This window comes from Coregonus clupeaformis, unplaced genomic scaffold (genome assembly GCF_020615455.1).
Source record: "Coregonus clupeaformis isolate EN_2021a unplaced genomic scaffold, ASM2061545v1 scaf0896, whole genome shotgun sequence".
Lineage (NCBI taxonomy): Eukaryota > Metazoa > Chordata > Actinopteri > Salmoniformes > Salmonidae > Coregonus > Coregonus clupeaformis.
Genome location: NW_025534350.1, coordinates 192,331 through 212,731, shown reverse-complemented (window position 1 = coordinate 212,731; position 20,401 = coordinate 192,331). Strand labels below are relative to the sequence as shown.

General features: G+C 43.3%; 2 protein-coding genes across 2 annotated transcripts; both read left to right on the top strand.

Annotated features, from left to right (window-relative positions):
• Positions 1 to 215: 215 nt before the first annotated feature.
• Positions 216 to 3,767, top strand: LOC121533996 (YLP motif-containing protein 1; the record flags this gene model as incomplete). The annotated part of the gene is given in 3 exon segments (XM_041840402.2): positions 216 to 2,894; positions 3,061 to 3,135; positions 3,331 to 3,767. Coding segments are annotated over 2 exon segments (2,736 nt in total), but the record flags the coding sequence as incomplete, so codon positions are not given.
• A 153-nt stretch (positions 3,768 to 3,920) lies between these two features.
• On the top strand, positions 3,921 to 18,412 carry LOC123485905 (peptidyl-prolyl cis-trans isomerase G-like). The gene is made up of 5 exons (XM_045217048.1): positions 3,921 to 4,154; positions 10,152 to 10,697; positions 13,842 to 13,988; positions 15,417 to 17,165; positions 18,026 to 18,412. The coding sequence occupies exons 2-5, from the start codon at positions 10,203 to 10,205 to the stop codon at positions 18,410 to 18,412; spliced, it is 2,778 nt and encodes a 925-aa protein (XP_045072983.1). The 5' UTR covers positions 3,921 to 4,154; positions 10,152 to 10,202.
• The last annotated feature ends 1,989 nt before the right edge of the window (positions 18,413 to 20,401 follow it).

Genomic DNA, 20,401 nt, shown 5'->3' with positions numbered 1-20,401 from the left:
TGAAGTGTACCTATGATAAAAATTACAGATCTCTACATGCTTTGTAAGTAGGAAAACCTGCAAAATCGGCAGTGTATCAAATACTTGTTCTCCCCACTGTAACTGGTATGAATTGAGTATGAATCGTATCAACCTTCATCAATTTTTAAGGTATAAAGCAAGCAGCTGTCTCAGTGGATGGTTATCCATTGATATTCTCTCATGTCTCCTGTTAGGTTCCTGATGATAAGCTACACGAACCCACCATTTATTCATTCAGGACACAGGAGCAGGACATCGCAGCCACGGGCTTCCAGCGCTTCCTCAATGTCCTCAACAAAGGGGTGGACATCAACAAGTTCTCAAAGATTGTCAACAACGTGAATGAGTTACCCCCTATGCAGGAGGGCCATCCAAAGACTACCTACAGGAGTGAGATTAAGGGGGCCCCAGCACAGAGCTCTCAGGATTGCTTGGGGCCCCATAGTAGAGCTCTGCCACAGGACCACAGTCACTCACACATTCGTGGAGAAAGGAGACCGGGTCTCCCACACGGCCAGCTCCAGAGCCTGCTAGAGTCCATCGGGCTAGACCTGGGGGTGGAGGAGTTGGGCCGACTGTCAGACCGGACCAAGGAGAGACTGTACGGGATGAAGAGAGACCAGGAGAGGAGTCCCTTGACGTCAGACAGATCCAGCCCCTTCCCCCTTTGCCACCAGCACTCAAATCTGACCTTTGATTACAGCCATTCTACTACCAGAGACTGGGATAGAGAGGGAGACAGAGACAACTCTGATAGAGACCGAGACAAATATATGAGAGACAGGGAGGGAGACAGGAATAGGCACTCTAGTACTAGAGACTGGGACAGAGAACGAGACGAGGACACAGAGAGGGACGAATCTAAGAGAAACAGAGACTGGGCCAGTTCTGAGAGAGACCGAGAGAGAGACGGGGACAAATCTGAGAGAGAGAGGGACAGGCGCTCTAGTACCAGGGACAGAGACAGAGACAAGGACAGGCACTCTGGTACCAGGGACAAGCGCTCTGGTACCAGAGACAAGGACAGGCACTCCGGTACCAGAGACAGCGACAGGGACAGGCGCTCTAGTACCAGGGACAGCGAGAGAGACAGGCACTCTGATACCAGGGACAGGCGCTCTAGTACCAGGAACAGAGACGGGGACAGGGACAGGCGCTCTAGTACCAGGGACAGGGACAGGCGCTCTAGTGACAGGGACAGGCGCTCTAGTACCAGGGACAGGCGCTCTAGTACCAGGGACAGAGACAGGGACAGGCGCTCTAGTACCAGGGACAGAGACAGGGACAGGCGCTCTAGTACCAGGGACAGGGACAGGCACTCTAGTACCAGAGACAGGGACAGGCGCTCTAGTACCAGGGACAGAGACAGGGACAGGCACTCTAGTACCAGGGACAGAGACAGGCGCTGTAGTAACAGGGACAGGCGCTCTAGTAACAGGGACAGGCGCTCTAGTGCTAGGGACAGAGACAGGGACAGGCGCTGTAGTACCAGGGACTGGGACAGAGATGGTGACTGGGACGAAGAAAGCGACAGGGATAGGTATAGGGACAAGTCCAGGGAAAGCTCTGTTGAGCTCAACACATACTCCAAGGACCCTATGTATCCTTTTTCCCACCCTCCTAATGCATCTATGATGGCAACCTTCTCCACCACCCAGTTATCTCTGTATACCAGCAGCCCCTACTCCAATGCCTTCCCTCCAGGTTGGGGTTATCCCCCTGGTATTATGCCCCCTGGCATTATGCCCCCTGGTATTATGCCCCCTGGCCTAATGCCCCCTGGGAGCATGCCCCCTGGTATTATGCCCCCTGGCATTATGCCTCCTAGCCTAATGCCCCCTGGGAGCATGCCCCCTGGTATTATGCCCCCTGGTACCATGCCCCCAAACCTTATGCCCCCTGGTACCATGCCCCCTCCCCCTGGTATTATGCCCCCTGGTACCATGCCCCCTGGTAACATGCCTCCCTTCCCATACCCCCCCCCTGGGTATCTACCTTACCCCAGCGCCCCACCGCATTACTCTAATAGCACAGCAGCCTTAAGCCAGACATACACATACACCCAGCCTGCTAGCAACCTCCAGCTCTCATCTACCCAGCCTGCCAGAAACCACCAGTTAACATATATCCCGCTCACAAACAACCATCCCACTGGCACCCTCCAGCAGCTAAACACCAAGTCCACTGGCAACCTGCTCCAGCTCATGAACCTCCAACTCCCAAAAAGCAAGCCCGCTAGCACCCGCCAGCTTACATACATCCAGCCAGCTAGCAACCCCCAGGTCACATCTACCAAGCCTGGTGGGACCCGCCAGCTTACATACATCCAGCCCGCTAGCAACCCCCAGGTCACATCTACCAAGCCCACTAGCACCCGCCAGCTTACATACATCCAGCCTGCTAGCAACCCACAGGTCACATCTACCCAACCCGATAGCGAACTCAAGTTCACAAGCTCGGCTGTACTCACGCCAACACTGAAAGTGTTGACCCCAGACCCAATCTCCTTGAGCAAGGCCCAACAACTGAAGGAGCCGTCACACCCCCGCTGTCTGCAGTACGTTAAGACGGTGGTGCCCAAGGGCGGCAACCGCCGCGTAAGACGGCTCACCAAGTCAAGAGTCAAGAGAAACAGCCAGGCGTTTGGAGAAAGGTGTAAGAAATACAGGAAAGAGGTTCTGAGAAAGAGGAGAATATATCGAGATCTCCAAGAGAAGAGAGATGGACTGATTGCAAGAGCTGCAGCGAAAGTGGCCGCTCAGGTGGCTGCAAAGTATCCCAGGGCCCTCTCTGAAGCGGAAGCAGAGAGCGATGTTGAAGGGGAGAAAAAAACAATGCCAGAAGAAGCGATTAAGGGGAAACTAAAGAAAAAGGTTTGTGTAATTACTTCTGGAAGTACAGTATTATCTTTGGTATGAAAGACCTTTGCTTACTTTTATGCTGTTCTCATTTTGTCATTATTGCTTGTCTTTTTACTAATGATATTATACACCATTCAGTCATATTTGTATTGACATGCGAGTGTATACCCTTTCTCAGCTTGAAGAGTTCAACCTGAAGATGAAGCGGAAATCGACACAACAAACACCAACATAAACTCAAAGGCAGTTTGTTGTAAGTAAAAGCAGTATAAATACTCCATCTATTTCATCAAAGAATGTGTATTCACTCCACTTTGGTGAAATTTGGAAAATGGAGTTAAGTTAATGAGCCTGGAATATTTTATGCAATGATTCTCTTATCAAATCAAGAATTATTGTTTTTCTATCATAGCGAGTCATTCGTCTGAACTCTTTCTTTTTTCTGCAGATCTTCACTGGGCATCATGAGCTCATCTCCCACTAGACTAGAACCTTCTACTGACCCATCCAGACCCTATGGACATCAGTTGGCTTACATTCTTAGCTAGCAACCATTTATAGATTTGTAATGACACTAGCAAAGGATTTGTTATCATCCTTTAAGACTACATTTTGAAGAAATTTTTTTCAGTGTATGTTCAGATTGGATTTATCTGTACTAGCATGGGTACGGCCAGGGGCTTTTCTTTACGACTTGATCTGACTAGCAAAAATGATTGCCTATATAGGCTTTAATTAGGGCCTGAAGGTTTTCCTAGGCTGGTCATTTGGTCAGGAAAAACTCCTAACCCATTTCTGTGGATCCTCTTTCACTGTGTATATATACAAATAAAGAGTTATTTTATTTCTTTCTTTTTCTCAATAAAAAGTAACTTCAATATGGAAGTCATGCTGATGCTCGTCACTATACTTCACACTCCATCCTGTTGGTGGCAGTATTGGAATTTCAATCATAAGAAGGTGAAAAAATTCAACTACAGAAACAGGTACAGCAGAAAAATACAATACTTTTTGTCTTTGGCTAGCTAGATAGTTGCTTTTGTACTAGCTAATATATATTTTTTTATGCAATTGTATTTCAAGTCAAGCACTCTGTCAGTCTTTGGTAGCGTGCGTGGAACTTGCTTGACGCCTCAAAATCCAAAATGACATGGCGAACATAATGAGATGGTACCATCTTTCAGGCCTAAAACAAGAGCGCGGGTGAGGTTGCAGACGGGTGGTAAACAATCGTTTTATAGTTCCTGCTTGCACATTATTTTTAAGAATAAGGTAATGTGTTTGGTTATGATAAAAAAAAAAAATGCTTTTGTCACGCGCACAGCCTGTTCGGAAAATGACATGGCTACAAGCAAACGTTAGCTACCTAGCTTAGTAGCAGAGGTTCTGCATCAGATTCATGCAGCTTTAGTAGTCTGATCATAGTTATGATCATGGAATTCTGAACGCGTCATGCATCTACACCTACATTTAAGTGTCCGGATTCCCTTTTCCTACGCTATATTCAAATGCAAGTGTGCATTCTACAAACGGTGGAATAGGCAACATGATAACACAACATCTAATTACTGAAGCTAGCTAAAGGGATTGCAAACAGGTTAGCATAACTCTAGCGAAACAAAAAATAGCTGTCTAGTATTTATGTGGCAAGCAATCACGTTCCTCACATGCTAGGAACGTATTTACTCCAACGTTATAATGAAAAAGTGCCAGTCGGCCCCAAAACACACATTTTATGGAGACTGTGATAGGAGTGCTGATGACGTCGCCCACTGTATGCGCTTTCGGTAGCCTGATTGCGTCCAGACTGAGGTCCGCAAAGCATCCCTGACCACGTCCTGAAGTGGTCAGACAGATCTGAACACAATCAGACCACAATGCGAATTTTGTGCGTCTAGAGCCGTCTTCTCCTGTAAGTCGCTCTGGATAAGAGCGTCTGCTAAATGACTAAAATGTAAATGTAAATGTTCTCAACGCGATCTTCGTATTCTAATCGCCAGGGACGCAACTTTGTTTTTAGAAGTGAGGGGGGACATAACCTGTCGGGGGGTCCTCCCTCAGAATTTTTTGGGACATCTAAAACTCATTTCCTGCATTTCTACACAATCTAATACGACCCTTTTGGGGTCATTTTGTGGTCACTTATTGTAAATAATAATAGAATACAATACCGACACGATGCATTATTTACCAATTCATTTCTATTGGGCACAAAATAATCTGAAACAAACAGCAAATGCATCAAACAAATTTGTAGAGTCAGAAGCTTGATGTAGTCATTGCGTGCTATGAATGTGGGGACCAAATACTTCACTTTTTACTACTTTAATACACATAAGTGAATTTATCCCAATTCTTTTGGTCCCCTAAAATTGGGGGACTATGTACAAAAAGGGCACTATAATACTTATCTTCTGACATATTTTCATTTTTATAAGCAAATTTAGACTTTCTCATCTTTTGGTTTGCTAAAGACGCGACCCCGTCGTTCATTTCGATTAGTTTGATATTTACAGAGAGACTTGTGGTCCTCTGTAGCTCAGCTGGTAGAGCACGGCGCTTGTAACGCCAAGGTAGTGGGTTCGATCCCCGGGACCACCCATACACAAAAATGTATGCACGCATAACTGTAAGTCGCTTTGGATAAAAGCGTCTGCTAAATGGCATATTATTATTATTATTACCTACTCATTCGTTCTTTATGTTCTGTTGCCATTCTCAGTGGCAACATTCTTATCCCTTGCTTGCTGCTAGCTAGCCAACTTGCTACGGCTACACAGTCACTATTTGTACCGGTAAATGTGTGCTTTCATATTGTTTTCATTGGCAGCTGTGGTAAAAGCAGGATAAACGCCTCCGTTCTGTACATTACCTTGGAAAAAGGAACTCCGCAAAGGGACTCGGCTCCACCTCGTCCCGCTGCATCGTCCATTATTTCCAAGGTAATGTACAAAACGTCTGCATTTATCCCTTACGTATACCACAGGTATGACAACATTTATTTTGACTCTACTAATTACGTTGGTAACCAGTTTATAATAGCAATAAGGCACCTCTGGGTTTGTTGTATATGGCCAATATACCATGTCTAAGGGCTGTATCCAGGCACGCCGCATTGCGTTGTGCTTTATAACAGCCCTTAACCATGGTACAGTGCATTCGTAAAGTATTCAGACCCCTTGACTTTTTCCACATTTTGTTACGTTACAGCCTTATTCTAAAATTGACTAAATAAAAACATTTCCTCATCGATCTACACACAACACCCCATAATGACAAAGCGAAAACAGGTTTTTATAAATGTTTGCAAAAAGGGAAACCCCCCCAATACCATATTTACATAAGTATTCAGACCCTTTGCTATGAGACTCGAAATCGAGCTCAGGTGCATCCTGTTTCCATTGATCAACACTTGAGATGTTTCTACAACTTGATTGGAGTCCACCTTTGGCAAATTCAATTGATTGTACATGATTTGGAAAGGCACACACCTGTCAGTTGACCAAGAACCATCGGGTTCTTGGTCACATCCCTGACCAAGGCCCTTCTCCCCCGATTGCTCAATTTGGCCGGGCGGCCAGCTCTAGGAAGAGTCTTGGTGGTTCCAAACTTCTTCCATTTAAGAATGATGGAGGCCACTGTGTTCTTGGGGACCTTCAATGCTGCAGGAATTTTTTGGCACCCTTCCCCAGATCTGTGCCTCGACACAATCCTGTCTCTGAGCTCTACGGACAATTCCTTCGACCTTATGGCTTGGTTTTTGCTCTGACATGCACTGTCAACTGTGGGACCTTATCCAGACAGGTGTGTGCCTTTCCAAATCATGTCCAATAAATTTGCAAAGAAAATCTAAAAACCTTCAGGTAGCGATACCTTGCGAAGCAATAGCTGCTCTCTATATCCCCTTGTAATGGCGTAGCAGGCGTAAAAGAAACACAGACCGGACAAATTACGTATTGGATCACAAAAACATAAAATTTTTACATTACCATGTACAGTGGGGAGAAAAAGTATTTAGTCAGCCACCAATTGTGCAAGTTCTCCCACTTAAAAAGATGAGAGAGGCCTGTAATTTTCATCATAGGTACACATCAACTATGACAGACAAAATGAGAAAAGAAAATCCAGAAAATCACATTGTAGGATTTTTTATGAATTTATTTGCAAATTATGGTGGAAAATAAGTATTTGGTCAATAACAAAAGTTTGTCAATACTTTGTTATATACCCTTTGTTGGCAATGACACAGGTCAAACGTTTTCTGTAAGTCTTCACAAGGTTTTCACACACTGTTGCTGGTATTTTGGCCCATTCCTCCATGCAGATCTCCTCTAGAGCAGTGATGTTTTGGGGCTGTCGCTGGGCAACACGGACTTTCAACTCCCTCCAAAGATTTTCTATGGGGTTGAGATCTGGAGACTGGCTAGGCCACTCCAGGACCTTGAAATGCTTCTTACGAAGCCACTCCTTCGTTGCCCGGGCGGTGTGTTTGGGATCATTGTCATGCTGAAAGACCCAGCCACGTTTCATCTTCAATGCCCTTGCTGATGGAAGGAGGTTTTCACTCAAAATCTCATGATACATGGCCCCATTCATTCTTTCCTTTACATGGATCAGTGGTCCTGGTCCCTTTGCAGAAAAACAGCCCCAAAGCATGATGTTTCCACCCCCATGCTTCACAGTAGGTATGGTGTTCTTTGGATGCAACTCAGCATTCTTTGTCCTCCAAACACGACGAGTTGAGTTTTGACCAAAAAGTTATATTTTGTTTTCATCTGACCATATGACATTCTCCCAATCCTCTTCTGGATCATCCAAATGCACTCTAGCAAACTTCAGACGGGCCTGGACATGTACTGGCTTAAGCAGGGGGACACGTCTGGCACTGCAGGATTTGAGTCCCTGGCGGCGTAGTGTGTTACTGATGGTAGGCTTTGTTACTTTGGTCCCAGCTCTCTGCAGGTCATTCACTAGGTCCCCCCCGTGTGGTTCTGGGATTTTTGCTCACCGTTCTTGTGATCATTTTGACCCCACGGGGTGAGATCTTGCGTGGAGCCCCAGATCGAGGGAGATTATCAGTGGTCTTGTATGTCTTCCATTTCCTAATAATTGCTCCCACAGTTGATTTCTTCAAACCAAGCTGCTTCCCTATTGCAGATTCAGTCTTCCCAGCCTGGTGCAGGTCTACAATTTTGTTTCTGGTGTCCTTTGACAGCTCTTTGGTCTTGGCCATAGTGGAGTTTGGAGTGTGACTGTTTGAGGTTGTGGACAGGTGTCTTTTATACTGATAACAAGTTCAAACAGGTGCCATTAATACAGGTAACGAGTGGAGGACAGAGGAGCCTCTTAAAGAAGAAGTTACAGGTCTGTGAGAGCCAGAAATCTTGCTTGTTTGTAGTTGACCAAATACTTATTTTCCACCATAATTTGCAAATAAATTCATTAAAAATCCTACAACGCCCGGGCAACGAAGGAGTGGCTTCGTAAGAAGCATTTCAAGGTCCTGGAGTGGCCTAGCCAGTCTCCAGATCTCAACCCCATAGAAAATCTTTAGAGGGAGTTGAAAGTCCGTGTTGCCCAGCGACAGCCCCAAAACATCACTGCTCTAGAGGAGATCTGCATGGAGGAATGGGCCAAAATACCAGCAACAGTGTGTGAAAACCTTGTGAAGACTTACAGAAAACGTTTGACCTGTGTCATTGCCAACAAAGGGTATATAACAAAGTATTGAGAAACTTTTGTTATTGACCAAATACTTATTTTCCACCATAATTTGCAAATAAATTCATAAAAAATCCTACAATGTGATTTTCTGGATTTTCTTTCTCTCAATTTGTCTGTCATAGTTGACGTGTACCTATGATGAAAATTGCAGGCCTCTCATCTTTTTAAGTGGGAGATCTTGCACAATTGGTGGCTGACTAAATACTTTTTTTCCCCCACTGTACCATGTTAAATGCGATAAACTATGTAGAATATTGGCCCTGTTGGAAACTAAAATTCCCTACCACATTGCACAGTTCAGACTGGATCTGATTTATCTCTAGAGAAACTGCAATGTGTGCATTGAGCAAACAGAAAAAACTTGAACAAAATGGAATTCAAGTAATTGAACCGACATCTGCTAAATGGCTTATTATTATTATTATTATTATTATTATTATTTTTATTATTGGTCAATTAGTTGTAGTTGTTTAAACAACTACAATTTTTCGGTTTTTAAAAACCGAAAAATAATCGACATTTAATTCTTGACGCTCCTTTACAATAAATATTGAAGGTCTTATTCTAGTGACATGATGATCGATGCTTGACTGCCGTTTGACAAATAAAAATATTCTTATCCATAATAATCTCATCATGTAGACTAGCCTACCTGCACTGTATCTGGGAGCTGTTGGCTAGAGCGCACGTGCCAAGACCAGAGTAGGCACATTTGCTATTTTACTCAACAGTTTTTGTGCCAAAACTATCGGTAGAGTTGAAAATGCGATAGAATTCAGTACATGAAAAGTTAAGCAAAAAATTACATTTTGTGTCCACTATATCATCACGCACTGATTTTTGTCCTCAACAAGTCCATTTGGTGGAAACATACCACTGGTGGGAAAATGCGCATATTTTTTTAATGCGGATTCTAGAATATTTGCATAAATCTGTCTCCAATTGGATGGAAACTTAGCTAGTGACTGCCATTATTGACGTTGTTTGTGGTGATGTCAAAATGAGGGGTGTTATACAAAACAGTAATCAGCGATTTATATCATTTCTAACCAATCAGAGTATCAAAGCCAATAACGCAGTTTCAAAACAGTGCTTTACCCACATGTGTTCTGGCCCAACCGATCGGTTACTGGGACCAATCAGAACGGTTAGTATGTGTTTGCGTTCTAGAAATCGTCGGGGAGGTACTTAGATCCAGACAGTCGTCACTAGTTACCACAGCCACAAAGTCTTAAACCCTGTGTATTTCAAAAATGTATTTAAATATTTAAACCTAACCACACTGCTAACCTCATGCCTAGCCTTAAATTAAGACCAAACAGCTTGTTTTTGTTTTCTTTAATTTTTACGATATAGCCAATTTTGACTTTGTGGCTGTGGTAACTAGTGACAACCGATCTAGACTCGTTGCAGATAAATAAATTAACGTCCTTGGGCATAGCGTTTGGCAGGAGCAAGGAGTTTGGGCAGCCAGGCAACCTAGCACAACATGTAGCCTACATTAAGCTCACCACTGTCTTCTTACATTTTTATTTTATGCTGCAGTGATCCTGAAGAGTCTTCCCAGTTCAGGCACGCTGGAAGACAACATACCCAATGGATCCAAAGAGGTACAGTCGGCGGTTGCAGTATGGAGAAGCTAGTGGGGGTTGGGAGGAGTATGGTGCCTCTGATACGAGCTACATCCTGGATCCATCATCCAGAGAGTGCAGCAAAGGCTCATTGAGGGGTAGCGGTGCTCCCTTCTCCCCAGACACAGATGGGGGCGTTGATGGAGATCCTGTGCAGCCCAGTGTGGACCTGGAACTCGCTCGTAAGAAGAAGGAGCTGGAGGTCATAGAGGAACAGATAGCTCGCAAGAAAGCTGTTCTTGCTATGCGAGAGCTTAAACACAGCGCTAAGGACATGCCTAAATCACAGATTGCGTCCACAACAGCGACGGGCATGTCTAAACAGACCAAGATGAACAATACAATAATCAAAACATATAACAATGTCGCGGACAAGTCGTCACGCATACCTCTTAAACGGAGGGTGCTGGACATTGTGAGTAAGCTCAGAAGAACACCAGTATGTTACCTACTTCGTAAGGTATGTACCTATTAGTTCTGTATTTATTGATCACAGTTGGGGTCAATTCTGAATTTAGTTTGGGGATTTGAATTGAATTGGTCACACACCACAGGAAGCAGAATTTAATTTGAATTAAAGGGATAGTTCATGCAAAATCTAGATTTGGGTCTAATTCCCCTTTCAGTTGTCTGTAGAATTGAATTCAATGAAATTCAAATAGATAATTTATTCCATACATCATTATGTTGATGTTGACATCATGTATGGTGACCAATACTATGTTTGACATGTTCTAGCCCTTCAAGCTCGTCGTCATGTATACAGTTCATAAAGTGTAAGTACATTTATTCAATATTCCGTCTTGGGGCATTCAGTCTAAGGGCGTTCAAGTTAAGTCGCGCTGAAATGACTATCTGTTTTAGCAGCGCGTCTGACATTGAAGATATATCCAGAGTCGGAAGAACGTTCTTATTAAATCGGCATCCCTCACGTTACCTGTGCACAAGAAAGTATTAAAATCAAACGTATGTCAATGTTTGCACGCAGACACTCCGTTCTACTTCCTGTCTGTTGCGGCGCCTGTATTGCGAGGCTGATTAGTTAGGACAAACAGGTGAGAAACACAGACAGGTGTGCACGCAAAGCAATAACACAACATGGAATCCATGTTTGATTTGGAGTGGGGGGGGGGTAGCATCTATCAATTTAATTGAATTATTTCCCAATCTACCGACCACGTAAATATCCTTCGACGTGGGAAAAGGGTTGTCAAACAGGCACAGTCTAGGGTTGGGAAATAAGACGCAGGGTGGGTAAGTGCTATACTGCTAAACCCCTGGGCTAAACTCATCCTCCTAAAACATGTTATAATTACAGTGGTCTGGAGATATTTAAAGATTATTTTGTAGGTTGTCTCCCTTATACACTGATCAAAAATATAAAAGCAACATGTAAAGTGTTGGTCCCATGTTTCATGAGCTGAAATAAAAGATCCCAGAAATGTTCTATACACACAAAAAACGTATTAATCTTAAATGTTGTGCGCACATTTGTTTTCATCCCTGTTAGTGAGCATTTCCCCTTTGCCAAGATAATCCATTCACCTGACGGGTGTGGCATATCAAGAAGCTGATTAAACAGCATGATCATTACACAGGTTCACCTTGTGATGGGGACAATAAAAGGCCACTCTAAAATGTGGAGTTTTGTCACACAACACAATGCCACAGATGTCTCATGTTTTGAGGGAGCGTGCAATTGGCATGCTGAATGCAGGAATGTCCACTAGAGCTGTTGCCAGATAATTTAATGTTAATTTCTCTACCATAAGCCACCTCCAATGTCGTTTTAGAGAATTTGGCAGTATGTCCAACCGGCCTCACAACCGTAGACCACATGTATGGCGTTGTGTGGGCTAGCGGTTTGCTGATGTCAACATTGTGAACAGAGTGCCCCATGGTGGCGGTGGGGTTATGGTATGGGCAGGCATAAGCTACGGACAACAAACACAATTGCATTTTATTGATGACAATTTGAATGCACAGAGATACCGTGACGAGATCCTGAGGCCCATTGTCGTGCCATTCATCCGATGCCATCACCATTTGTTTCAGCATGATAATGCACAGCCCCATGTCGCAAGGATCTGTACACAATTCTTGGAAGCTGAAAATGTCCCAGTTCTTCCATGGCCTGCATACTCACCAGACATGTCACCCATTGAGCATGTTTGGGATGCTCTAGATTTACGTGTACGACAGCGTGTTCCAGTTCCCGCCAATATCCAGGAACTTCGCACAGCCATTGAAGAGGAGTGGGACAACATTCCACAGGCCACAATCAACACCCTGATCAACTCTATGCGAAGGAGATGCGTCGCACTGCATGAGGCAAATGGTGGTCACACCAGATACTGACTGGTTCTGATTCATGCCTCTACCTTTTTTTAAAGATATCTGTGACCAACAGATGCATATCTGTATTCCCAGTCATGTGAAATCCATAGATTAGGGCATAATTTATTTATTTAAATTGACTGATTTCCTTATATTAACTTTTACTCAGTAAAATCTTTTAAATTGTTGCATGTTGTGTTTATATTTTTGTTCACTATAATTCACAATTCACTTTACATGTTATTAAATGTAATGATAGAAAAACATCAATTTCTCAGAATGCATTAGATCAAACACTACAGAATGGAAGGGAACATTTCATGACAAAAATACAAACAAAATACTGTTTGACATCATTGAGTTATAATCAAACTAACATTTAAAATTGTATCTGTATTCTTCAGTAAGAGGTGGCAGATTATTTTGGCAAAAGATTTGTCAAAGCATTGAGACTCATATATTCATGTCAATTTCTTTCAATTAAATTCTACTTCCTTTATTTCAAATTCTGCTTCCTGTGACAAATTCAAATTTCAATTAATGTGTTGAATATAATTTTAATTCCGAATTGACATAAACCCTGTTATGAATAGATATTTCCTGATAGATCAAAAAGAAGTTGATGCTAGATAATATATAATGCCAAAAAAAGCTTTTGTGCAAAACATTTCCAGAATTAATCAGTTTTCTGTGTAGTGGAAAAACGTAAAACACCTTTATTGTTTACGGTTTATGCATAGCAAGAATAAAAAAGAAAACACCATCAGGGTGACCACCAGATCTTTCTTGATGTTTGGATTCTGATGTTTCTACTACATGGACTTAGCAGTAGAAAAACCTGGTTCTTACATTAACTATTAAGGGGTAAATAAAAACTGACCTTGGATCACTATCCAGGGGCAACTTCACATAATAAAATGGTCCTTTTAGTATTACATTTACATCATTTAGCAGATGCTCTTATCCAGAGCGACTTACAAATTGGTGCATTCAACTTATAATAGCCAGTGGGACAACCACCTTTTTTTTTTGTGGGGGAAGAAGGATTACTTTATACTATTCCAGGTATTCCTTAAAGAGGTAGGTAGTATGTGGTATTTTGTAGCTCAGTTGGTAGAGCATGGCGCTTGTAACGCCAGGGTATTGGGTTCGATTCCTGGGACCACGCATACCTAAATTGTAGGCACGTATGACTGTAAGTCGCTTTAGATAAAAGCGTCTGCTAAATGGCATATATTCTATTAAAATATTCTCTATTTTCCTCCAGGATACCCCTGCCAAGGTGAAGAAACAAAACAAGATGCGAGCATTGGAGCTGATGATTAGCGCTTCCCTAGAAAATGAAGAGGCCCATCCTCTGAGACTGAGAGTGAGGGCTTTAACGAACCAACGACGCTATCCCAACAATGAGGAGGTATGTAGCCATAACAAAACATAGAGACCGGCAAAATAATCATAAGGAGGAAGTCAAGAAAACCATGGCCCCCGATTAATACAATGGATTTGTGCCATTGACACCCATTCCAAATAGGCTAGATATAAAGTGTCTACCTACTTGTACGCTTCATAATATTTTTTGTGTTCTTATAGGCCTATAGTTTTTTCTAGAATGTCACGGCTATATTAGTGTTATCTCTGTCAACCACTTGCATGAAAATGTTGTTATCCTTTCAGATGCATCAATTGCTACCTATCATGCTAGCAGTCATGGAGATGGACTTGGAGCATAGCTAGTCAGATAACAGCCAATCATTGCTGAATGAGTAATTATGAGTAAAATGCAGTTGACAGAATGCAACCAAATACAGTGCCCTCTGTAATTATTGGGACAGTGAAGCATTGTATCTTCTTTTGGCTCTACTCCACAAGTTTGAATTTGAAATTAAACAATTTTCATCCATATCGGGTGAACCGTTTAGAAATTACAGCACTTTCTGTACATAGTCCCCCATTTTAGGGGACCAAAAGTATTGGGACAAATTCCCTTATGTCTATTAAAGTAGTAAAAATGTAAGTATTTGGTCCAACATTCAGAGCTCGCAATGACTACATCAAGCTTTGTTGGATGCATTTGCTGTTTGTTTTGGTTGCGTTTCAGATTATTTTGTGCCCAATAGAAATGAATGGTAAATAATGTATAATAATTTTGGAGTCACTTTTATTGTAAATAAAAAATATAATATGTTTCTAAACACTTCTCCATTAATGTGGATCCTACCATTATTACGGATAATCCTGAATGAATCGTGAATAATTAGTGAGAAAGTTAGAGATGCACAAATATCATACCCCCATGCTAGCCTCCCGTTATTGTAATGGTGAGAGGTTAGCATTTCTAGGGGGTATGATTTATTTGTGCGTCTGTAACTTTCTCACTTATAATTATTCACGATTCATTCAGGATTATCCGTAATTGTGGTAGGATCCACATTAATGGAGAAGTATTTAGAAACATATTCTACTCTTATTTACAATAAAAGTGACTCTAAAATGACACAATATACCGGATATGGATAAATAATTTACAGCTGACAGTATGCACTTTAACCTCATAGCCATTGTTTGATTTAAAATCCAAACTTTTGGAGTATAGAGCCAAAAGAAGAAAAACTGCTTCACTCTCCTAATAATTACGAAAGGCACTAATCTATCGTGACATTCAGATGAACAGAGCAAGCCCATGATAACACCAAGGTCGTTTGAAATGCACACATAAGCCATACGTAAATGAAGGCTACGTTTGATAGGCAGTCTTGATGATGCAAGCAGATCAAACACATTTTGTTTCTTTATAGCTGAAGTGGATAGATATTCATTGATATTTCCTCATGTATCCTGTTAGGTGGTCCCTAATGATAAACAACATAAACCAACCATTCAGAGACCAGTTCACTCACTAAGGACACAGGAGAAAGACATAGCAGCCACAGGTTTCCAGCGCTTCCTCAATGTCCTCAACGAAGGGGTGGACATCAACAAGCTCTCAAAGATAGTCAATGATGTAAATGAGTTACCCGTTGTGGGCGAGGAGCTACCACAAGTTTGGCCCACTCTGCTCGAGGGTAATGTTGACTCCAGCAGTAGATCCAAGTCTTCTCCTCCGGTTGAGGAGAAGAAGAAGGTGAGGCTTGAGGATGAGCAGCGGTACGAGCGGATGCAGACCCTGCTGGAGATCGTTGGGCTGGACCTGGGGGTTGAGGAGTTGGGTCGGCTGACAGACAGGACCAATGATAGGCTGTACGGGAAGATGGGAGACTTGAAAAGGAAGGAGAATGAGAAGGGAAAGGAGAAAGAGGAGAGAGAGCCCTCATTTAAACATCTCAGTACTTCCTCATTACCATCAGACAGCGCCAGCCCTAGCCCCCTTCTAAACCAGCACTCAAACATGACCGTTGAATACAGCAGCTCTAGTAACAGGGTATGGGACATAGATAGACACAGGGACAGATCTGAGAGAGACAGGCACAGACACTCTAGTACCAGAGACAAGGACAGAGCGAGGGAGGAGGATATAGTCAGAGAAATTGACAAATCTGAAAGAGATGGAGAGAGAGATGGACACAGACACTCTAGTACCAGAGAGAGAGACAAGGACCTACCAGTAGTCAGAGAAACGAAGAGATCAGAAAGAAATGGAGAGAAAGGCAGATACAGATCTGAGAGGGACAGATACAGATCTGAGAGACACAGGGACAGAGACCCAGAGAAAGACCGGGACAGATCTGAGAGAGACAGGGACAGATACAGATCTGAGAGAGACAGGTGGCTGCAAAGGGACAAACGTTCTAGGACCAGAGACTGGGACAGCGAGAGCAACTGGGATAGCAACTCTAGTACTAGAGACTGGGACATGGAGAGATCTGAGAAGGATAGGTATGGGGATGAGTCCAGGGAAAGCTCCATTGAGCTCAACTCATATTCCATGAACCCTATATACCCTGTTTCTCATCCTCCTCATGCATCTATGATGGCAACCTACTCCCCCATCCAGTACTCTCAGTATATGGCATACCAGAGCAGCCCCTACACCATCGCCTTCCCTCCAGGGTGGGGTTATCCCCCTGGTACCATGCCCCCTGGTACCATGCTTCCTGGTATTATGCCCCCTGGTACCATGCCACCTGGATTCATGCCACCTGGAATCATGCCCTCTGGTGCCATACCGCCTGGTAAAATGTCCCTCCTACCTAGCCCATATTACTCTAATGGCACCACATCCTTAAACCAGACATACGCATACACCCAGCCAGCTAGCAACCTCCAGCTCACATCTACCCAGCCTGCTAGCAACCTCCAGCTCTCATCTACCCAGCCTGCTAGCAACCTCCAGCTCTCATCTACCCAGCCTGCTAGCAACCTCCAGCTCTCATCTACCCAGCCTGCCAGCAACCTCCAGCTCTCATCTACCCAGCCTGCTAGCAACCTCCAGCTCTCATCTACCCAGCCTGCCAGCCCTGCAGCAGTCTTGCCCCTCCTACTTAACCCCCCAATTTGTCACAAGAAACTAGCTCCTTGGTATACAGAAAATACCCGAGCCCTGAAGCAAGTTTGCAGAAAATTGGAACGGAAATGGTGCTCCACCAAATTGGAAGTCTTCCGACTAGCTTGGAAAGACAGTACCGTGCAATATCGAAAAGCCCTCACTGCTGCTCGATCAGCCTACTTGTCCAACCTGATTGAGGAAAATAAAAACAATCCAGAATGTATTTCTGATACTGTCGAAAAGCTAACTAAAAAGCAGCATTCCCCAAGTGAGGATGGCCTTCACTTCACTTCAGCAGTGATGAATTCATGAAGTTCTATGATGCTTGGCCCTCCTATGTTGAAAATAATAAATGGCTCCCTATCCACCGGATGTGTACCAAACTCAAAGTGGCAGTAATAAAGTCTCTCCTGAAAAAGCCAAACCTTGACCCGGAAAATCTAAAAAACGATCGGCCTATATCGAATATCCCATTCCTCTCAAACGTTTTTTGAAAAAGCTGTTGCGCAGCAACTCACTGCCTTCCTGAAGACAAATAATGTATACGAAATGCTCCAGTATGGTTTTAGACCCCATCATAGTACTGAGACTGTACTTATGAAGGTGGTAAATGACCTTTTAATGGCGTCAGACCAAGGCTCTGCATCTGCCCTTGTGCTCCTAGACCTTAGAGACGCTTTTGACACTATCGATCACCACATTCTTTTGGAGAGATTGCAAACCCTAATTGGTCTACGCGGACAAGGTCATGCCTGGTTTAGATCTTATCTGTCGGAAAGATATCAGTTCGTCTCTGTGGATTCTTCCTAGGTTCCTGCCTTTCTAGGGAGTTTTTCCTAGCCACCATGCTCCTGCATTGCTTGCTCTTTGGGGTTTTAGGCTGGGTTCTGTATAAGCACTTTGTGACATCTGCTGATGTAAAAAGGGCTTTATAAATACATACATTTGATGGATTGATCTTAACTCAGAGATACACATACATCCAAGCCTCAAGCAACCACCATCTCGCATACACCCAGCCTGCTAGCAACCGCAAGGAAAAGAGACAGAAGCATGCAGAAGCCGTAGCGAAAGTGTCCTGTCAGATGGCGACAAAGAAGTCCCCCTCTGAACCATGGTCCATGAAGAAAGCAAAGGGGGGAAACATTATATTCTTCACAGGTATATTCATGAAGAGTTATCACAGTCATCTAAGGAAGTGTCAATATAAGTTGAAACGGCTTGCGAAGAGGAGGAATAAGGCTCACCAGCACAAAATAAAGCGATTGCTTGCAGAAGCAGCAGGGAAAGTGGCCCCTCAGGTGGCTGTAAAGGATTTCCCCTTTGAACCGGAGCCCAAGACCCAGAAGGAGTAGCAATGATAGATGGGGAGAAACTACATGCTGACACGGTAGAATAAGTGGTCTCTCAGGAAGCTATATTTGTAATGAAACTAGCAAAATATTTGTTATAGTTTAACCTCATCCTTAAATGCTTCATGTTGAAGCTATTTTCAGTGTAATGTTTTTGTATTGTGTGTTTATGTGGTATGGGTAGGGCCAAGAGTTTTTATTGACTATGATATCTGCTCAGCATATGCATTTTCTCACCTATTATAAACCAAATAATAAGGGTGTGGAGTTTACTTGGTCTGGTCATGTGGTCAGGAAAACTCCTGGCCCTGGGCATAGTACATGTGTATCAATGTGATGAAAAGACCATTGAAGGCGTCATGTTTATAAGTTCTCGTGCATGATAGCTAAAAGCAAGAAAACTGCCCATGGTTCACTCCCCAGTCCAGTCTATAGATCATCTTTCATTTGTATATATTTAATTGAATAAAATATGTCTAATATTGTAAGTGTGGAGTATGTCAAAGTAATTTATTGGTTTATTATTAGAAAATTCCATGCTCTTTGTACTCTGTCCTATTGGTGGCAGTATTGCAATGTCGATCCTATGAAGCTGAAACCATAGAACTATAGACGTAGTCGACTGAGGAAACGAGTTTATGTTGGTTAACCAGTTGCCTTTATAACACATTTAAGCTATACAATTTATATTACAGTCAAACCACTCCGATTTTTAAGAGAGACTGGTAGTGTGCATGCAAGTTGTTTGACACCTCAAGATCCAGAATGAGACGGTGAACGCAAAGGCCTGCGCGAGGGTAGCATCAGCGCAGGAGAAGCGGGCAGACTCGAGGTAGACCATCATTAGCTACAATCAATGTTTGCACATTTTCATAATAAGTGGCAATGTAACAATTTCATATATTTTTTATCGATATTCTATCTTGCATGCTTACATTTACAATAGTTAGCAAGGTATACGCCAGCCTGCTCTGAAAATTACATTACAAACTAGCTAGGTAGTTAACTATAGCTAGCTGGCTAACGTTAGCACATTTCAACTGGCATTACATTTATGTCATTTAGCAGACGCTCTTATCCAGAGCGATTTACAAATTGGTGCATTCAACTTATGATAGCCAGTGGGACAACCACTTTTTTTTGTGAGGGGAGGGGGGGTAGAAGGATTACTTTTATACTATTCCAGGTTTATTTTACATTTATTTAACTAGGTAAGTCAGTTAAGAACAAATTCTTATTTACAATGACGGCCTACACCGGACGACGCTGGGCCAATTGTGCGGACTCCCAATCACGGCCGGTTGTGATACAGGCTGGAATCGAACCAGGGGGTCTGTAGTGACGCCTCAAGCACTGAGATGCAGTGCCTTAGACCGCTGCGCCACTCGGGAGCATTCAAAACAATAACGTACAAGCAAGCTAGCATTATATAAGTGAAATGCAATTACCTATATATTGGAACTCAATTTGTTTGTTTAGAAGCCTGTTAATTAGTTTGAGTCCTTTTGTCTTGCCTTGAACATGCATATCGGGGCAAAGAACATCTAATATAGCATAATCAACCACATCACATACTTACTGTTATATAGTTGACACACAGTAAAGTTCACCACCTCTTTATTATGTGCAGTGAATCTGGAATGTCAGCCCAGCTCAGGCACCTTGGCAGGATATACCCAATGGATCCAGAGAGGCACAGTCAACAGAGGCAGTATGAGGAACCAGAGAGGTACAGTCGGCGGAGGGAGTACGGAGAACCGAGCTCAGGACAATGGGACAATGGCCTTGAGAAGAGAGGCAACGGCCAGGGTATGGCCAGAGAGCCCTACAGTGAATACTCCAGCATGAGGAGGACTAGAGAAGGTTGGGAAGAGAATGGTGCTTCCTCTGCTATGAACTACAGCATGGACCCATCGTCCAGAGGCTGGAGCAAAGGCTCATTGAGGGGTAGCGGTGCTCCCTTCTCCCCAGACACAGATGATGGGGATCCTG

Bases quoted from the DNA above. Each gene is read 5' to 3' on its own strand.
- LOC123485905 (XM_045217048.1), top strand. From the start codon at position 10,203: ATGGATCCAAAGAGGTACAGTCGGCGGTTGCAGTATGGAGAAGCTAGT. The intron at 13,989-15,416 runs GTATGTAGCCAT...GTATCCTGTTAG, and splicing joins GCTATCCCAACAATGAGGAG to GTGGTCCCTAATGATAAACA. The intron at 17,166-18,025 runs GTCTTCCGACTA...ATCTTAACTCAG, and splicing joins GGTGCTCCACCAAATTGGAA to AGATACACATACATCCAAGC.